This window comes from Aphelocoma coerulescens, chromosome 7 (assembly GCF_041296385.1).
Source record: "Aphelocoma coerulescens isolate FSJ_1873_10779 chromosome 7, UR_Acoe_1.0, whole genome shotgun sequence".
Taxonomy (NCBI): Eukaryota; Metazoa; Chordata; class Aves; order Passeriformes; family Corvidae; genus Aphelocoma; species Aphelocoma coerulescens.
Window position 1 is genome coordinate 1045826 of NC_091021.1, and position 19631 is coordinate 1065456.

General features: G+C 52.4%; 1 protein-coding gene across 1 annotated transcript; it reads right to left on the bottom strand.

Moving 5' to 3' along the window:
* Positions 1 to 800: 800 nt before the first annotated feature.
* ASB1 (ankyrin repeat and SOCS box containing 1) lies at positions 801 to 9339 on the bottom strand. The gene is made up of 5 exons (XM_069021658.1): positions 9278 to 9339; positions 9015 to 9161; positions 7086 to 7388; positions 3626 to 4011; positions 801 to 2127 (listed from the first exon to the last, which is right to left on the bottom strand). Exons 1-5 carry the CDS (start codon positions 9310 to 9312, stop codon positions 1994 to 1996), a joined length of 1005 nt encoding a protein of 334 aa, XP_068877759.1. The 5' UTR covers positions 9313 to 9339; the 3' UTR covers positions 801 to 1993.
* Positions 9340 to 19631: the final 10292 nt, after the last annotated feature.

Here is a 19631-nt window from a genome sequence, read left to right on the forward strand (position 1 = left end):
CGTTTGGACAACGCTCTCAGGGTGGGATTTCTGGGGTGTCTGTGTGGGACCAGGAGCTGGGCTGGATGATCCTTGGGGGTCCTTCCAGCTCTCCCCACATCCATCCTACCACCTTCACCCCAGCTGGGTGCCCCACTTACAAACCAAGTAAAAACCCACAGGGAAAAGCCAACCCCAAATGCCGCTCTCCCGTGGCATTTTCTCAAGACAACCCCTCTCATTTTCTGCCTCCCCATACTGGAGCTCAGCAGCACGGAGAGCTCCTGCAAACCATTATGGATCCCCCAGCCAGGTGCCAAGAGGCTTTACAACCTGTTTGCATCTCCCAGGCATGTTCACACCTCTATAAAGCCAGGCGCACAACTCGCAGGGAACGCGCTGCCAGCGCCGGGAAAACCGAAACCAGCTGCAGGCCTGGAGAGGGAACGGTGCAGAGCTGCCCCTCCTCACCTGCCCACAGCTCCACGTGCGTTGCATCTCACCTGGAGAGGCTCTGGAAATACCCTCTGCTTTGGGTTGCTTAGCATTTATTTATGCCTCTGGGAAAAGAACGTTTTGGAACCAGTGTTGAGGCCTATGGGGTAAATCCGTAGGGGCTTGGAGCAACCCAGCATAGTGGAAAGCCCATGGCAAGGGCTTGGACCTAGGTGAGCTTTAAGGTCCCTTCCAACCCAAACCAGGCTGGGATTCTCTGATCTTTAAGGTCACATCAGGAGAATTACCTTTGCCAGCTGGATGAGCACGGGAAGAAGGGCTAGCAAAGAAAAATCACCCAGGAAAATAAACTTATAGCACAGGGGCTTTACTTGAATCAGTAAAGTAAAAGCAAGTACCAATTACCACCTGAGATTTTTCCCAAGATCCTAAGGCACCATCATCTCTATCCTTCTAAAGTTGCTGTTTCGACAATGATTCCTCTACACTGACCCTGAGATCCCAACAAAAAGCTGTGGACTTCCCTGCAGAATGACTCTTCTGGGAGTTCGTGGCACTGGAAATCAAAGGAGCCCAGGCTGCTGGATGCAACACTGTGATTGGAACCCAAAATCCCCCAACTCCTCAAAAAAAACCCCCTTCTTTCTCCCTTTTCCACACAGAAACAAAACCAACCTGTTAAGTGGATCTGATGCCTTAGGTTTTAACTTTTCTATTTTTCAAATCCTGTACTGCCTGGTGTGTAGCTCTGAAGTTCCTTGTAGCCTGTTCACTTCTGCTCTCTCATGCCAGGCAGACATAACAAAGCCTCTCCAGGCCTGCTCTCCAAGGACACCCAGACTGTCCTAGGCCCAAAAAGTATAAACCAAAAGGCCTCTAAAGGGGGGGTAAGCTGAGGGGAATTACATCATTAACTGAAGCTTTAATTGGAGAATTTATGCTGATATGCAAATGAACCAAACCCATAAGGGTGTGGAAAATTCATGACCTGTTGTCCATCTTGGGGTCCCTCTTGGCAGTAGCCTCTGGCCCCCAGGGGGTACCTCTGAAGGCCTTTCAAATGAATACCTCTTTTATTCCCATACTCCTATTGAGTCTGTTTCTAGGAGGCCTCTTAAGGCATCAGATCCAGGAGGGTTTTCTCTGTCTCAGCATGGGTTATGGAGTATAACATAGGTAGGGACTTCTGGTTTTATGTGCTGTGGTGGGAAAGGAAAGGCAGGAAAGTAGGGACACTTTCCCCACACAGAAATGGCACAGAGACCCCAGGTGTGTGTGTGTGTGACACGGATCAGGAACAGAGGTTACACATTTGCCAACAGCTACAGGATATATTGTATTTACTCCAGCAACACCCACACACGTTTAGCAGCCTCTCCCCAGGGAGATAAGACACACGGAATCACTGCACCCTAAATCTGGAGCGGGGGGAAAAAAATCCACAGGAGCAGGGAATCAGGTGCACTCCGTAAGGGGGAAAGGGGCAGGACTGGCACCTGGCTCTGTCAGGGCACTCATTTCCCAAGTCAAACTGTCCCCAAAAGCAGCCAGTCGCCCTTTAACTGTGTTCGTGGAGTAAAAATTGTTTAATGGGGTCTGGGATTGGAAGGCTATGGATCAGATCCAGGCGGGATTTGCCAAGTATTCTCCGTACAGTTATGCGGCACAGAGACAAGAGGCTCCGGGTGCGGCCTGCAAGGAAAAACACAGGGAAGAAAGAATTACTGGGGAAAGAGAGGGGGAGAACAGCAACACCAAGGCAGTGCAGGAGAGCTGAGGGTGCACAGATCCTGCCTCGTGAGGATGCCAAACCTCTGGATTTGGAGCAGCTGCCACACGGGCAGGTTGGAAGGGCCAGCTGGAGGCTGGATGGGCTCGTGACCATGGAGGCCATCACTGCCCAAGCCACAGCAGGACCTGAGGGAACAGCTGGAGCTGGGTCAGGGCAGGGTTAGGTTGGGTATCAGGAAAAAATTCTGCCCCCAGAGGGTGCTGGGCACTGCCCAGGCTCCCCAGGGAATGGGCACGGCCCCGAGGCTGCCAGAGCTCCAGGAGTGTTTGGACAGAGCTGCCAGGAAAGCACAGGGTGGGATTGATGGGGTGTCTGTGCAGGGCCAGGGGTTGGACTTTGATCCTTGTGGGTCCCTCCCAACTCAGGATATTCCATGGTTCTATTTGGATCATTTTAAAATTACGTAGATCTTATTTTTTCTCTCACCCATCCCCTGTGAAACAACAGCACTGACAGACAGCTCAGGCCTTGTCCCATCTTTCCAGGGCTTCCTCTGAGTCCCTGGAGAGCTCTTCCAGCACAGGGACAAGAGGATGGTGGTGCCCATGTTGATTCAGGAACTGGACTTCCACAGCACCACCCCATTATGCCACATGCTCCACCTGAGGAGTCCCTTTTGCCTCCTAAACCCAGGCCTAAGGGAACTCCAGCTTATGTGAGCCTCTCTCAGCAGAAGCCCAGGCAGGTTTGAAGAACAGGCCCATGCAAAGCTGAGTAACCTGGGGATGTGAGTTGCATCCCACAGCCTGAATCCCTTTGAAATTCCTCTGGAGTTCAAGAGGGAAACCCCACTTCCACCCCTGGTGCGAAGCCATGGCCTGCACCAGGTGGGTTTCCGAGGTGCTGCACTTTTCACCACATTTTTTCACCTTCATCCAAGCTTCCTCCTGCCCCTTTTTACCACCATTTGTGGCTTTCCTTCCCAGGCGGCCTGTCCAGACTAAACTCCCTCTTGGATCCAGAGCCCAGGGTCACACAGAAAAGGTTGGGACACATCTGTGTGGCTTTGGAGAAATGGATCCCACTGGCTATCCACAGATCCAAAGCTCAGCTCGGATAGGACCCCTAAGCCTTGCCTACATGGGTAGGCAATGGAAAAGAGCTGAGAAAGATGAAAAAGGTGGAGTTACAGACACAGGTTGGGCTGCTGAAGGACTCAAGAGGGGAAAACACCGTATGCAGGTACAAAGTGCAACAGGGGAAAAACAGGGAGTGGTGAAGTCATGAATGCTTTGTTTCTCAGCTTGTTAGACCCCACTTATCAAACTGCTGAAGGTCCTTGCAGTGAGGACAGCGACACCCACCCCACCACCCCCGCAGCACCTTCACTTCCAAACAACCCCTCCAAAGAGCTCTCCCGCATCCGCAGCGCCGCTCCGGGGCCTCAAACCCACTCACCCCTCGCTTCCTTGAACACCTCCAGTGCCTCGGGGTTCACCTTGACCCTCCCCGTGGCCTCACCTCCCAAGGCCTCCACCTTGACGAGGTTGAGATCCGCTCCAAAGTCAATGAGGAGGCGGACGAAGGCCGGCTCGCAGCCGTGCCGCAGGACGGCGTCCAGCACGCACACGGGCGAGCCCCGCGAGAAGCCCTGCACGTTGATGGGCCCGCAGCAGTTAAAATCCGGGTTGGCTCCCGCCTGGAGCAGCAGGCGGAAGCAGGGCAGGTTGTGGTAGGCAGCGCTGATGTACAGGGGACACACCACCAGCGTGGTCAGCGGCCGCAGCGCCTGCCCGGGCCCGCGCGGCGCCAGCTGGTGATTCACGTCCACGTCCGCACCGTACCTGCTCGAGGAAGAGGGAAGGAGGGTTGGGAATGGTGGCAAGGGATGAGGCTGAAGGGTATGTGGAGAGTGAGAACCTCTGGAACCCGCCCACCCCTACCCTCAGGTGGGTCCAGCAAAGCTTCCAAGTGGGGACAACGCATCCAGCACGGTCTGATCTCCCAGAAGCCAAGGTGTTTCCCTGCCCACAGCAGCCCAGGATTGGGAGAGAGGAGGAACAGCAACATCCTTGCCCCCCTGATGGACTGCGTTTGCATGAGCAGGTTTTGGTAGTGGGGGCCTAAAGGGCTTCTTTGAAAAGCTTCCCCCATGTTGGATGAGGGGAAACAGGTAGAGCTTGGGAAGGAGGGAGGGGTGGGGAAGGCGTGTGTCAAGATTTATTCCACTTCTCATTACCCTGCTCTGATTTTATTAGGAATAAATTAAACTGATAGCCCCAAGCCAAGTCTGTTTTGCCCGTGATGGTATTTAGTGAGTGATCTCTCCCCTTCCTTATCTCTCCCATTCCTTATCTCAACCCAGGAACCTTTAGTTTATTTTCTCTCCTCTTGCATCTTGGCACGAGGGATGGCTCAGCCCTGAGCCAGCACCACGTCATGCTGGATGCTAACGAGCTGCCTGGGGAGCAGGGATGTTTCCAGATGACTCCACTGAAGAGGGATGCTGCAATAAACTTCCCCACCAGGATAGAACGGGCCAAAACAGCAATCCAGGCACTCGATCCCGAACAGCAGGGAAATGGAAACGGGAATCTGCACTCCACTGTGAAACATCCCTGAGAAACCCCTGCTCCCTGAGGGGCTGGAATCTGCTGGGGATTCCCCCAGGCAGTGGGGACAGTAATTCCATCTACCTCCCATGCAGCTTGGATGGGAAGAAGAAGGAAGACAACACAATCCCTAAGGAGTAGCTGGTTTTCATTGCAAAGCCGTCCGTTCTACCCACAGAGGGGAAAAAAAGGTTCCTTCACCCACCAATCCCTCTCCCCAAACGCAAACTGAGCACTCAAGAGATCTAGGTTTTTCCTAGATAGCATTATATTCCTTCCAGGAGTTCATAAAACTAAGGAAAATACCTTTGGGGACAAATCCTGCCTCAAAACAGGCACAGTGCTCGCTGAAACCAGCGGGGACTGCTCCCTACCCAACAAATATTTAACCAAATCCTCCAGTTCTGAGGCTGGGAAGAATCACATTTAAATTAAGCACACCCAAAAAAAGGGTTGAGAGACTCCTCTCGGAGCTGCAAATGGCACAAAGTGGGTTTTTTTCCCTTTAAAATCAGATTATTTTGTCCAACAAGCATTTGGACAGTTATCCATGCTGCTGTGGGATTTCCACAGGGCTGTTGTAAGGCCACTGCCTCCTGAGCAGACAGCAGATCTCCCTTCATTTCAGTCCTTTTTATCCCCATTATTACCATCAAAATTCTCAGTGGAAACCCTCAATTCAAAGAAACCCCCCCAAATTCTACTTTTAGCAGGGTCAGGCATGCACCTGAGGCACAGGGGTGATCTGGAAGCTCTCTTTTTCCCAGTTTTAGCCTGGCAAAAGGATCCTCTCATCCCTGCCACCCTCAGTTCCACTGCAGGCAGCAGTGGATCCCACCAGAGCATGATCCCAAATTATGAGGAACGTCATTTATACCCTGGCATTAGAACCCCAAATATGTCCATCAGCCTCCCAATAAAATGCATCCCCATTCCACAGCCACGCCACGGAAACCCATGGATGGCATTTCACCTCTTGCATGGTTCAGCACTTGTAGGAATGCTCAGGGATCCCAATGGTGCTACCAATGGGATTTTCAAAGCAGATGAGCAGCAAACCTGACTGGGTTTCAGGCTCTCTCAAAATCTTCCCTCCTGTCTCAGGGAAAGTGTCTTCCTCGTTGCACTTGCCCTTGCCAGATCCTGCCGATCCAACATTTCAAAAATCTCTGTAACATAAAGGCTGCACTTCTCACTAAGTAACTCTGCACAGACCTGTGAAATCCCTACTCCGAGACATTTGAAATTTTGGGCAATCTGACAATTTGGTATTAGCTTAGCAGCCTTGGGAGAGACATTGCCTAATAAAAAGAGATTGGACAACCTCCAGTTAATTTTTAATCCTGAAAGTTATCCAAAATCTTGCTTTTAATATTGCTGGCGAGGTATCCCAAAGAGCAGACACATAAATCAAGGCATCAGCTCTCCCTGTGCTGCTGAAATACCATTCGCTACATTTCACCCTGCCTGGGTGGAGAGAGCAGGGGAGGTTTTTGGGAATGCAGCGAGTTGAACCCTGTACCAACAAGCCTGTGCTGATGGGAACATCCTCCTCTCAGCTTGCTGGGAAAGGAGCAAGCCGGGGGGATTGTCCCCCCTTCCTCCTCAAAGCTGCACTCGTATAAAAATTCAAAAAAGGAAGAAAATCCCCAAGGATTTTGAATCTTTTCCTATTCAAATCCTTTTGTTATTTTCTAGCATTTGAGGTCATCCAAGGGATTCCTTCCATTTTCTTCTCTTTCACTGCTTCTCCCTAAAACCTGTATTTTCCCATTATGATCCCTTATTATTTGGCATCAATGGCCAGTTGTCCAGCACGCTCCCTTGGGACAAAAATCCTCCAATTTCAAAGGAGGAATAATCAGGGCACGCCACAGAAGGAGGAATTCAAGCTCCCACAGCCTCCTGCTACACCTTGAGCCTGCTCCCCAGGCCAGTGCTGCCAAGGGAGTCTCCTGAGGGAAAACCCAACACCCAGGGAAGTTCTTTGGGGGAATCACCTCCCTCATTACTCCCGTCAGGGGCATGGTGGCTGTAGGGGGGATTGCAAGATTTGGATCTGACTTGGACGGTGGGCTCAGAACTGGAGACTCCTCTCTTGGGCTTAGACTGGAACACGTGGGAGCAGACTTGTTGCTAAGGCCAAGTGACGGGAAATCCAAGGATGGTCCCTTTGGGCACCTCTCCGCCCTCTCCTCTCCAGGTCAAGCGAGGCTGTGGCCAGGCGAGGAGGGAAGGGACCCCAAGGGAAGAGGAGAAGGGAGAGCCAGCCCTGTGCCCAGCCCCTCCCGGCCCCGAGCTGTGACCTGATGAGCTCCCGCAGGATGTCGGCGCGTCCCACCCGTGCCGCGTGGTACACCGGGGTGCTGCGGTGGTGCCGGCTGCCGTTGGGGTCAGCGCCGGCCTCCAGCAGGATCTTGGCACACTCCAGGTGCCCGTTGACCACGGCTACGTAGAGGGCCGTCTGTCCCTTGACGTCCACCAGGTCGATCTCGGCCCCTTTGCGCAGCAGGAAGTCGACGCAGGGGCCGTGGCCGGCGGTGGCGGCGATGCGCAGGGGGGTGCAGGGCAGCCACCCGCAGCACCACACCGACTTCTCGTTGATCCGGCTGCAGCGGGGCAAACGCGGAGTTAGGGAAGCCCCCGTCCCCTCCAGGGGGTGCCCCCTGCGAGCTTGGGCACTGCCCAGGCTCCCCAGGGAATGGGCACGGCCCCGAGGCTGCCACAGGAACGTTTGGACACCGCTCTCAGGGATGCACGGGGTGGGGTTGTCGAGGTGTTTGTGCAGGGCCAGGGGTTGGACTGAATGATCCTTGTGGGTCCCTCCCAGCTCAGGATATGATTCTCTGATTTCTGGCACTTTTAGCAGCCCCAACAAGCTCCTGTCAATAACCTCTGGTGATGGCCAGAGATTCTGGCACGAAGCAGAGCAGTGCTCGGATGGTGGGCTTCGGTTGTGCCAGGGGCTGCACACCTGCACAAACCCTGCCTCAAAAATCACCTAAAAAAACCCCAACCTCTCCCTTTCGTCCCTTTTTACAGGGGAATGTCCCAAACTGGTAACCCAGAGAAGCTGTGGCTGCCCCTGGATCCCTGGCAGTGCCCAAGGCCAGGCTGGACGGGGCTTGGAGCAGCCTGGGACGGTGGATGGTGTCCCTGCCCATGGCAAGGGGTGGAATGGGATGGGCTTTGAGGTCCACATCTACCTCCAAATTCAAAGTCATCACTTCTTTGCTCACTCCATCACCTGTGGAATTGGGCTGTGGGCCCCACCCTCCTCTTCCTGTCAAACTCTGCTTTTTTTAAAAAAAAATCTTAGCCCAAGGGTCCCAAGAGCCCCAGCTGCCCAGGTAGCAGAAAGAAGGGCTGGCTCATTCTCACTTTTTGCTGAAATAACACCTTTTTTTTGAGGCTGGGAGACATTTAGCACTCTAAGCAGATTTCTCCACGGTGCAGGAAAATTAATTAACTATCCCCACAGTCACAGGGTTAGCACTGGGCAGATTTTGTAACATGGGGTGTTTCAGGTTTATAGTTGATTGTAATCCCTTTTGTATGTTTTTCCCATTATCCGTAGGCTCCCATTTTCCTGGTATCACATTCCTATCCCGATCTGAAAAGAGTTCATGCACAGCTGCCACAGCCTCATGAGCTGGTGTGAGATTTGCCTCCTGGGAAACCAGGGGAATGATCTGGGGAAAAGGGGAGCATCCTCGCACCCTGACACCTGTTCCATAAAAACCCCCATCCCTAGAATTGTCCAAGGCCAGATTGGACGGGGCTTGGGGCAACCTGGGATAGTGGAAGGTGTCCCTTCCCATAGCAGGGGGTGGGATAAGATGAGCTTGAAGATCCCTCCAACCCAAACCATGCTATGAAAAAATGGGGTGAGATGGGGGTCACCAGAAGGAGCAGGCTGTGGAGACAGCGAGCAGAGCACCTGACACCTCTCACAAGAAAAAGGGTGAGATGGGAGTCCCCAAAAGGTGCAGCTGTGAGGACAGCGAGTGAAGCATCCTCCCTGACACCTCTCCCATAAAAACCCCCATCCCTGCAAGTGTTCCAGGCCAGGTTGGACGGGACTTGGAGCACCCTGGGATAGTGGCAGGTGTTCCTGCCCATGGCAGGGCTGGGACTGGATGCTCTTTAAGGTCCGTGGGAAGCGGGTGGGATGCGGGGCAGCCCGGGGGGAGCTGGCAGGTGGCGGGGCCGTGTCCCCAGGGCTGCGTGCCCACCTCTGGAAGCTCTCGTCCTGCAGCAGGCTGCGCAGGGTGGGCAGGTCCCCCACGAAGGCCGCGTCGTGCAGCCGGGTGTCCTCGCAGTGCTCCAGGGGGTGGTCGCAGAACTGCTCCCGCAGCCATTCCTTCAGGTTGCGACCTGCGCTGGAGACAGGCACACAGCGGGATGAGCCCTCGGCGTGGCAAAGGGGGGTCATCCCACTGTCCCCCGGCCCCTCCCGGCACGGCCACCCCCGGGGGAACCCCCCTGCCCACGGTACCTGCCCGGGGCGGGCGGGTCCCCGCCCTCCGCCATCGCGCCCCGCCGGCCCCGCTCGCCCTCCCTCCGTCCCTCCCCCGGTCCCTCCTTCCCGGCCTCCCTTCCCGGCCTGATTGGTGCCCGTTCGCTTCCTGCTCCCGTTAAGGTGGATTCTCCCCGCCGGCCCCGCGGCCCGGCCGGTTCCCGGCCTCTCCTCCTTCAGCCGCCCGCCCCGCCCCGGGCAGAGCCGGCCCGGCCGCCTGTTCCCCTCAGGGAGCTGCGGCTCCTTCCTCCCGCTGCGGGCACAGCGGGGCTGCCACAGCGGGACACTGAGGGGCTGGGAGCCGGGATAGGGATCGGACAGTGTCCCGCAGCTTTTATGGGGTCATATTCTCCCCGTTCCTGGTCATTTTCCTGATCGGTTTTTCCGCAGCGCAGCTTCGCGATCTTTTCTTGGAAGAGATCCACAGGCACCATCGAGTGCAACCCCGCACAGACACCCCACCAATCCCACCCTGGGCATCCCTGGCAGCGCTGTCCAAACGCTCCTGGAGCTCTGGCAGCCTCGGGGCCGTGCCCATTCCCTGGGAAGCCTGGGCAGTGCCCAGCACCCTCTGGGGGCAGAGCCTTTCCCTGATATCCAACCTAACCCTGCCCTGGCACAGCTCCAGCCGTTCCCTGGGTCCTGTCCCTGTCACAGAGAACAGAGATCGGAGCTGTCCCTCGGGAGGAAAATGCAGGCCATGATCAGGTTTCCTCTCTCTCCTCCTCTCCAAGCTGAACAAGCCAATTGACCTCAGCTGTTCCTCATCCCTTCACCATCTCCATTCTCTCTATTCCCTCCACCAACTTCGTGGCCTTTCTTTGGACACTTTCTGGGCAGCAGGGAATGGTGGTCATCCATCCATCCCCACTCCTGCTGCTCTGTGGCAGGCTGTCCCTCCACAGGCGCCAGGCTCTGGCTGCAAACACGGTACCCTGTGACTGCTGTAATTTGGCCTCGAGGAACACGGAGGGGAGAGGCACAATCCGCAAATCGAACTCGTTCCCTATGCCTGCTGGAAGATCAAAAGGGGATGGGATTGATGGGAATCTCAGCTCCACTAGTGCTGCCACCTTCCCCTGCCTGCAGCCCTCATGCCACTGGATGAGGCAAACCCAGGGCCAGGAATTCCTTCCTTGGTTTCTAACTCCAATTTACAGCTGCATCCCGAATCTCTGTGTGCCCCTCTTTGTGTCCACTCCCAGACAGGGAAGCAGCCATAGACATCCCAGTTCCCTGCTACATCCCTTACACATTTAATGGGAATACATTCAATGAGCTCCTCCAGCTCCAGTGGAGCATCCAGAGGAAAAACCATGTTGGTCCATGGGCTTTCTTTTTTTTCATTTGGAGCTGATTCTTCTCTTCTTTTGCAGGGAAAGTGTGGACAGGCAAGAAAGTGGAGTAGAGGATGCAGCACTGTTTACTTGCAATAGATCCCTGTGGGCAAAGCAGAGCCCTAGAGAGGAATAAAGTGATGGATAAAAAGGACAGACAAAGCTGGAGTTGCTTGCTCATGGTTCGAGGTTCCTTCAGTTCTTACGTACCATATCCCACTATATTTTCCAGCAGTTTATCTCCTGAACCAGGCTTTTATTCTCTCCTTGTTTTTGCTTTTCCTTAAATGCACATGAAAAGCAGCCCATCCCAAGCTGTGTGATGAATTCTTGTACAGTGGTGTTGAGAGGGAGTGACTGTGCGGACTCAGCCTCCAGCTCTGGGAATCCATAGGTGTTTGAGAGGAATCCCCTGGGCAAATGCACTGAACTCTGCCAATTTATTGTGTGGCTGCAATGGGAAAGTGGAAATCTGCAAAAATCTGGTGTTTGGTGAACAGCCAGGAAATGCTTTTTCCAAATAGCTGCTTGTCCAACATACACTGCCTCACCCATTGGGCAAGACCTGTTCTCCAGCTCCTAACCCTGAAGCAATGAAATTAAAACCCCCTAAAATTCAATAAAAAAAAATAAATAGATAAATAAATAAACAAAGCAAACAAAACTCCTCCTGCTGCTCCAGAGGATCCCTCAACCACCCCTCCACATTCATGACCATTTCCCACTGCCCCTTCTGGGCAGACACATCCTCCCCCTCGCCATCCTCTCCCAGCCATGCTGCTCGTGCTCCAGACAAAACAAGGAGTTCATCCATCCTGCTCCTGGAAACAGGATCCCCAGAAAGGAATCAGCCCATCCACTGGGGCCCCACCAGAGTCCCTTCCCCGCAGGACCCTGCTCCTGGCTGCACATCCTTCCTTCCTTCCTTCCCATCTCCCACGCCACTGGAGAAACTCTGCCTCACCTGAACGTGGACGAGGGGAGAAGAGGGGGCAGGGGTGAACTCCTCTTAATCCACAGCTTTTACTCCCTGGAATGAAGCCAGTGGTTGCATTTTGTGCCAGACTGAGGAGAAAATGCACCTCCCTCCCTTCTCATTCCTGGATAAACATGGACATCTTGGGAGTCTTGCCTGAAAAGGACGATGATTTATACCTGGTGCTAAAACCAGTGGTTAGTCCCACCACCACCACCACCTCCAACGCCCTTTTCCAGGGGCACCACACCTTTTAAATCCACCCAGGTTCCTCCCAGACCTTCCAAGCAGCAGAAGAAAAGCTGCATTATGGAATACTTTGCAATCGTAACTGCTTCGGTGCCAGGGTCACAGTGAAGGAAAAGAAAGAAAGGAAGGAAGGGGGGGAAAAAAATGCCGTGACCAGAAGTGTAATTCACGCTTAGCTCAGTCCATAAAACTTCTGCCTGCCTGGATCTAAGCCATCGGCTTGGATTTGTAGTGAACTCTCAAGTGAAGTTGCCCTAGTGATAAATGCATCTGTGGGGAAAGGGGGGGGGGGGAAATCCCCTGATCCCCCTGTTTTTAGCAGAGCCCGATGTTTTTCTGGGGAATTGGTGTAGCTCCTGAAGGGGACATGAAGCCGTGCATTAACAACAGCAAACAGGAGTGAGAGATGGGAGGAGAACTGAATTCCAGCATCCAGGATGTCATTAGGACAAAGATGACAACAGAAAGGTTGCTTGGAGTCCAGGAAGTTAATTGTGCTGCAAATGGGCCTGAATACATCTGTCCTGAGGGAAAAGAGGCAGCACTGATGTATCAGCCAGCTGAATTTTAACCTTCCATCAGGTGTCCAGGACTTTGCTCCTTCAATCCTGACCAGGAGAAAGCAGAGGGTGTGGAGTGAAGGTTGAACTGCAACACCACAGAAAGGCAGGGACTAGAAAATCCCACCCATCATCATCATGAGACAGAGCTGAACAGTCTCCCTGCTGCTCCCAAGGAAACTGGGACAATCCGTCCTGACAGTGAGGGAAAAGGGCTAAAATTGAGTCAAGAACCACCAGAATTAACACCATTAAGGCAAAATGGCCCAAAAAAGGGAGTATTCCCTACTGGTTGTGCCCAGAGGGGTGTGGGTCACACCACCTCTGACCCTTGGAATTTTGGTTAGGATTTTCAGCCTTGCCCAGAGGGGGCCTGTTGATAAGGAAACAGGGCAGTGATTGTCCTACACATCCCTTTCACTACTCCCAATTAAATTATGGGATCGCTGGAGAGAGAGCAGGATTCCCTGCTTTCCTCTCATTCTTTTCCTGTCACTTATTTCCCTTAAGGGCATGAAAGGCTCTGGAAATCCTTTTGCACTGTCCTGTGGGAACACCTCAGGAGTGTGAAGAACCCAAATCCATGAGCCCAGTGTCTCCCTGTCTCCGTCAGGAGCCAGGGTCCAGCCACAGGTTCCCAGCTCATGGATCAAGCACAGTTGCAGCTATTTTCTCTCCCAGGGCCGTCATCATCGACAGTTTGGGGCAGGGAAGGAAAACACCGACAGAGTTTTTATCCCTGTTTTCCAGGAGAAACAGCCATCCTTTGATGGCAGATGTGGGAATATCAAAGGAGAAGCAGGCGCCTCCTTCCACCTCAGTCCACAAGGGAAACACCTCCTTGCAGGCAGGTTAGAAAAGAACACAAAATCTGCTGAGGACGAGTTTCCATCCACGGCAAAGGGCTGCCCAGCAATGAGTCACTCAGGAACGTTTCAGCCCAACCTCCCCCACTCCCACCAAGGGATTTGCAGACAAAAGGGATTTATTTATAATTTCAGCTGGTTGGTTCTTTTTTCCCCTCTTCAGAAAATGTTCAGATTTTGATGGGAAAATAAAAATGGAAAGGGTTTTTTTATCCCCCCTCTTTGTTTTTGCCACTTGAACAACTTCTTTCGGCACTTGTGTGGAATTGTCAGAAGAAATAGCTCAAGGAAAAGCAAGAGGGGAGAGAAAAAAGAGCTAGGGAGGAGAAAAGCTCATTTCCAACATGCACAGGAGTTGGACCTCGATGATCCCTGTGGGACTCTGTGATTCCATGTCCCTCCCTCTCCCCCTGAGCGTGGCCATTGTCCACTTCATCCCACTGCCCTCAACAAAGCCACCTTCAAGGCCACGCTGGACAGGGCTTGGAGCAGCCTGGGATGGTGGAAGGCATCCCTGCCTATGGCAGGGGGTGGCACTGGATGGGATTTGAGGTCCCTTCCAACCCAAACCACTCTGGGATTCCTTGATTGCACCATTGCTAAAGACCTTGAACAATTCCTAGGCAAAAAAATGTCAAATCCGAGGCAATTCCAGTGCTCCTTCCTCAGTGGGAAGATGGAGGTTTCCTACCCCTCATGTCATGGAAGGCAGAGCTTGGAAGGTGCTGGAAAAGGCACTGAGCTTTCACTGCAAAATACCCTGAGGGTAGAAACTTTGGGATCGTGAATGGGAAGGCTAAAATGAAAGGACTAAACACGGGGCTTGTTTTTAATCTGATGCTTTGCAAAACCAGTTCTAGATTTGATTTAGATCAATTAGATCAGGAATTATGGATCAGGAGAGCCCAGACTCCTGATTTCCCAACACTTCCTGCTGTCATGGCACATCCTCTGCCTGGTGGCTTTGGCTGAAGGTGTCTCAGACAAAGAACTGGAACATTCTGTGGATGTTCAGTGCCAGGCTCTGAGGGAACAGGAGTCCCCCGGAACTCCGGCCCGTTGGAATGCATCCAAATTTTCCATATCAGTCCATCCATGCTGCACCTTGCCAGGCTCCACAGTGTCCCAAACCAGTGTTTCTGACACACTGAGAGGTCAAACAGTGAATATTTCATCAAAACCATTGACTGGAACGGACCTTTAAAGATCATCCAGTCCAACCAATCAACCAGTGAATATTCCATAGAAATCATAGAACAATTTGGGCTGGAAGGGACCTTTAAAGATCATCCAGTCTAATCTATCAAGGCATTCCAGATCCAAGCCCAGGGGTGCAGCTCCCAGTGCCTCGGGAGTGAGGTTTTAAACGAGGTCTGCTGCAAAATGTGGTGTGATCAGCACTGAGTAACCACGTCAGAAACCTGCATTAGTGACAAAAGGCTCATCGAGAGCCCCATGGCAGCATCTACCCCTGCACATTCCCTCAGAGCAGGTGCTTTGGGAGGTGCATCCAGCCAGGAACAGGCATCAGGAGCTCCATGGTGTCAGACCTCCATGGAGGAAGCACAGAGGGGACCAATTCTGTGAGAAAGGAGAAAATACAGCAAGCAGGGGACTATGCAAAAGTAGGAGACATAAACAGATGAATTAAGCCAGCTCTCCAGGCAGCTCTGGCCTTGCAAGTGCTTGACTTTCCCACCTTAACACCATGCTCTCAGCACACTTTTTTTCCCCAAAATTCCCTGAAAATTACAGCTGCCCACCCACCTGCTCCACAGCTAGAGGATCCCAGTGTTGAGTGAGCGCAGGCGCTTAGGGCTGCCCCAGGCACAAGGGTCCCTTTATGGAGCAGCTCTGCGGGCACACAGGACCTGGAGCAGCCTCGGTGAATCAGCAGAGAAAAATAAACATCCTCCTCTTGCAAGTACCTCGCACAATTTCATTAAGCCAGGCTGCAGCAGATGTGTATTTATTGAAAGGAGCCCTAGGAGAAACAAAAAAGGGGGAAAAGAAGCCCCTGGGCTGCTCTGCTGAGGGGGGATTTCATGAAACCAAACAAAGCAAGAGCCACCTCTGCCCTACTCAATGCCCAGCGCTAAAAAAAGAACCCCCAAAGTCATTTTTAGCCGTGATTTCCGTGGGGGAAACACGAGTGCACTGCGGCTCCAAACTGTTCCCCGAGGAAGGAATGGAAGGAAGGAAGGAAGGAAGGAAGGAAGGAAGGAAGGAAGGAAGGAAGGAAGGAAGGAAGGAAGGAAGGAAGGAAGGAAGGAAGGAAGGAAGGAAGGAAGGAAGGAGGGAAGGAGGGAAGGAAGGAGGAAGGGAGGGAGGAAGGAAGGGAGGAAAGGAGGGAGGAAGGGAGGAAGGGAGGGAGGGAGGAAGGAAGGATTCCAGGAAGGAAGGAAGGAAGGATTCCAGGAAGGAAGGAAGGAAGGATTCCAGGAAGGAAGGAAGGATTCCAGGAAGGAAGGATTCCAGGAAGGAAGGATTCCAGGAAGGAAGGAAGGAAGGAAGGATTCCAGGAAGGATTCCAGGAAGGAAGGATTCCAGGAAGGAAGGATTCCAGGAAGGATTCCAGGAAGGAAGGATTCCAGGAAGGAAGGAAGGATTCCAGGAAGGAAGGAAGGAAGGAAGGAAGGAAGGATTCCAGGAAGGAAGGAAGGAAGGAAGGAAGGATTGGCATTCCTGCCTGTTTGGGCCCTGTGTGCTGGCCCTCCTCCGAGGTGCGGTGTGAACAGAAAACATTTCCCCGCTCGTTTGCCCCGCTCCCATCCCAGCCTGGCAGAGCTGATTGAGAAATTAAAATTAACCCTCAGCTCCACATGTGGCCTCCCAGGGAAGGGGTTTCTCTTTCAAGGTACTCCAGGTAACTTCTCTGTGCTTATGTTGTCTCTCTTTTTAATTGGAAGTGGCTCCAGGGACGCTGCTTAAAATGTTTCAGTTACCAAAAAACAGTTTCCAGTCTTGTTGCTCGGAGAGGTTGTGGACTCCCCATCCCTGGAAGTGTTCAAAGGCAGCCTGGAAAGGGCTTGGAGCAACCTGGGATAGTTGAAGGTGTCCCTGCCCATGGAACGAGATGGTATTTAAGGTCCTTCCAACCCAAATTCTGTGAAAAAATAACACTGAGTGCTCTGATGATCCTTTTTACAGCGTCTCTCCTGCCAGTGATGCAACATTTCTTTTATCAAATGACCCCAAGTTCCTATTTCTCCACTCGAAAAGAGGTCGTGCAGTGGAGACGCATTAGAAATGTCACCCTGCTGTGCTTGAGAGACACAGGAAATACAGCCAGACGTGCCTGAAGGACATAAAAATGTTTTACTTGTGATTGGGACAGCAATATAGCAATAAAACCTTTAAATACTGCTAGAAGGGTGTGGTTTTAGCTTTCAGAATCACAGAATGCTTTATTTCTGCACTTGGTTCTGCACTCAGAAAGGTTTGCAAACGGGGGTGAGTGGTTTTACTGCACTGGGGCAGAGGAGCAGAGATAATTATTATCCCTAATTAGGGATCCATACTAACCTATTAAGGCTTTGTCCCTCAAGGAGTAGAAGTTAAGCTCTAATACAACACAGTTCGCTCTTCCTTTCCTCGGCTTAATTAAAAGCTAAACCTAAAGAAAATGGCAAAAAAGCAAAAAAAAAAAAAAAAAAGCAACCAACCCCCAGCCACCAGCACCTGGTTATTGCCAGAATCCAAGGGTATGGAACCTGACTCCCGTTGCCTTCATCAGCTCAGGATTTGACAAATCAAAGATTATTTTGAATTTTTCAAGGCCTTACAACAGCACAGAGAAGCCAAAAGCTGAGCACTGCAGCCTCAGCCTTATTACCAGCCATTTTCAGAGCCATAAACCAAGAGAACAATGTCTCATTTTCTAATTAATGCAGATTGTCATTAATAGATTCCAACAAAGCTGCCTTTCATTCCTTTCCTCGCTGGTGCATTTGGTGAAGCACTTAAAGGGGGCCAGCCCCGTGCACGCACAGAACTGTTTTAATTACATCCTGTGAATTTATTTTTCCAGGGAGAAATATTTCTCGGGGAAAAATGTCTATAAAAGTAACTTTAGAAGCAAAGTAATTTTGTGTGTGTTTCCTCTAGGAAATCTGTTTAGTTTAAGTCCCAGGTTCTAACACTCTCTTTTATGCAGCAGCGTGACCTGGAGAATGCTGCTGACAGCCACGGTAAAATCCTGGTATCTCCTTCTGAAATGAAATTCCTGATGGATTTGTGAGCCATATCTTGATGGGACCTGGCCTTCTCCCCCTTGACTGGATTTCCCTCTCAGGGGGGTCACAGACACCCCCCCAAAGGAGGCACCTCACCCTCGGGGCTGCTCCAGGTGTGGGTGTTGTGTTTGTGAGTTATTTTTACTGTCATTTCTTTAACCAAGGGCTTGGTTGGAGTCTCCCAGCTCTGAGGAGAAAAACTTTATGGATTTCCCAGCCATCAAAGTGAGAGTTCCCAGGAAATGTATCCTCCAGGAGGGGCTTTGCTCAGGTTTCAGTGTTTATTTCTTTCCCTTAGGAAGCGACAAAGCTGGGAACTGCAGCCCACAGCCCCTTTGTCACCCTCAAACTCCTCCTTTCTGGGCTTGCTGCTGTTGTTCCACCTTCCAGCTTCATCCTGATCCCCTGGGAGCTGCACCAGGAGCGCCTTCCCTCACCTGAGGAAAAGGGCCTGGCTTCCAAGGCAGCCAAAGGGAGGTGAAAGGAGCTTTTCCTCTAGATAACAACAAGGAATTGGACACTCCAGGGTGCCCAGTGTGTGCCCTGGCTGGTGAGGGAGCACGTGTGACCCAGCTGGCCTTCCCAGGCTGCAGGACTGCAAAACCAGCCTGGGTTTGTGCATGGAATCATGGAATTGTTTAGGCTGGAAAAGCCCTCTGAGACCACCGAGTTCAGCCGCTCCCCAGCACTGCCAAGCCCACCAGTAACCACGTCCCCAAGTGCCACATCCCCACGGCTTTCAAGTCCATGAATAAAAGCCCATTTTAAGCATAAGGCAAAAAACTTAAAAGAAAATCCCAGGAATTCAGCAATTCCATCTGCAGAGCGAGGAGGGCCAGCTCTGCCAGCTACAAAACCCTATCCTGGTTCCTTCCTCCTTGTGGTGACAGAATGTTTCCACTTTTCCCGCCAGACAGTGCATTAGTGGTACCACAAATGAGTCTGTAAGGACCATTTTGAATTTGGGGAAAGCCTGGCTTTCGGTGCCACAAAATCTGCTGCCACATTTCCACTGCCAGACACACGTGGGAAATGTGCAGGAAGTGCTGGAGGCCAACAGTGCAGGAGAACTGTGGAATCACAGAGGGATTTGGGTGGGAAGGGACCTTAAAGCCCATCCAGTTCCACCCTCACACCTTCCACTATCCCAGGCTGCTCCAAGCCCTGTCCAACCTGGCCTTGGACACTGCCAGGGATCCAGGGGCAGCCCCAGCTGCTCTGGGCACCCTGTGCCAGGGCCTGCCCACCCTCCCAGGGAACAATTCCTTCCCCATATCGGAAATAAACCCACTCCTAAAACTCAGGGAGAGTGGAAGGTGCCGTGTTGAACAGAGGAAACATGGAACAGCAAGGCTGGCACTTCCTAAACCCTTCCCAGCTGGTCTGAAGGAAAAAAGCCAATCTTGGGGCCAAGGCCTGGAGGTCTCCAGATGGATGTGGAGCCCAAGGCTGGAACATCCCATCCCTCTGCAGCAGATTCACGCCGACTCCAGGGGACACCTCAGGTTTGTGCTTTTAACCAATTTCCTCTGTAGACAGTGAAAAGATTTAGTGCCTGAAGTGAGGAGAAATCATGGAAATCCTTAGGATGCACAGCAGGCTGCAGCTCTCCACCATGGCCGAGCCCTTCTTTGCGGGCTTCCATGCACCAAAGGGTTCAAACAACTTTCTCCACAGCCGGTACCTCCCTGCTGGCTCTCCTGGCGAGGCAAGGACACCCACCTGCTCTGTGGCAGGGGACAGAGGGGGTGTTCAGGCTTTGTGTCCCATGTCCCAGGCTTGTCCCACCCTGTGAGAGCGCTGGGATTTAGGTCATTTCCTCCTTCCTTCTCTCTGGGGGTTTTAATTACCATTGCACTCCTTAATTTGACCACGCTCCTGGCTTCCAGTTTAAGCCCCGCTTTAGTTTTTTTCCCCTTTTGCTGATCCCTTTAAGACCCAGCTGTAAAACTCCGCAGGCCGTGTGTCCTAACACTTCATAATCACACTTACACGGGAGAAACCCGACAGAAATCAGCTCGTTCCCGGTGATCCAGGGGGATTGGGAGCAGCATCTCATTCCCTGCTGAGCTCCAGCAGGGCCGCTGGATGCTGCCCACTGCAGGTTTTC

Bases quoted from the DNA above. Each gene is read 5' to 3' on its own strand.
- ASB1 (XM_069021658.1), bottom strand. From the start codon at position 9,312: ATGGCGGAGGGCGGGGACCCGCCCGCCCCGGGCAG. The intron at 7,389-9,014 runs GTGGGCACGCAG...GCCCCGCTGCAG, and splicing joins CAGGACGAGAGCTTCCAGAG to CCGGATCAACGAGAAGTCGG. The intron at 2,128-3,625 runs GTGAGTGGGTTT...TTTTCCTTGCAG, and splicing joins GGTGTTCAAGGAAGCGAGGG to GCCGCACCCGGAGCCTCTTG.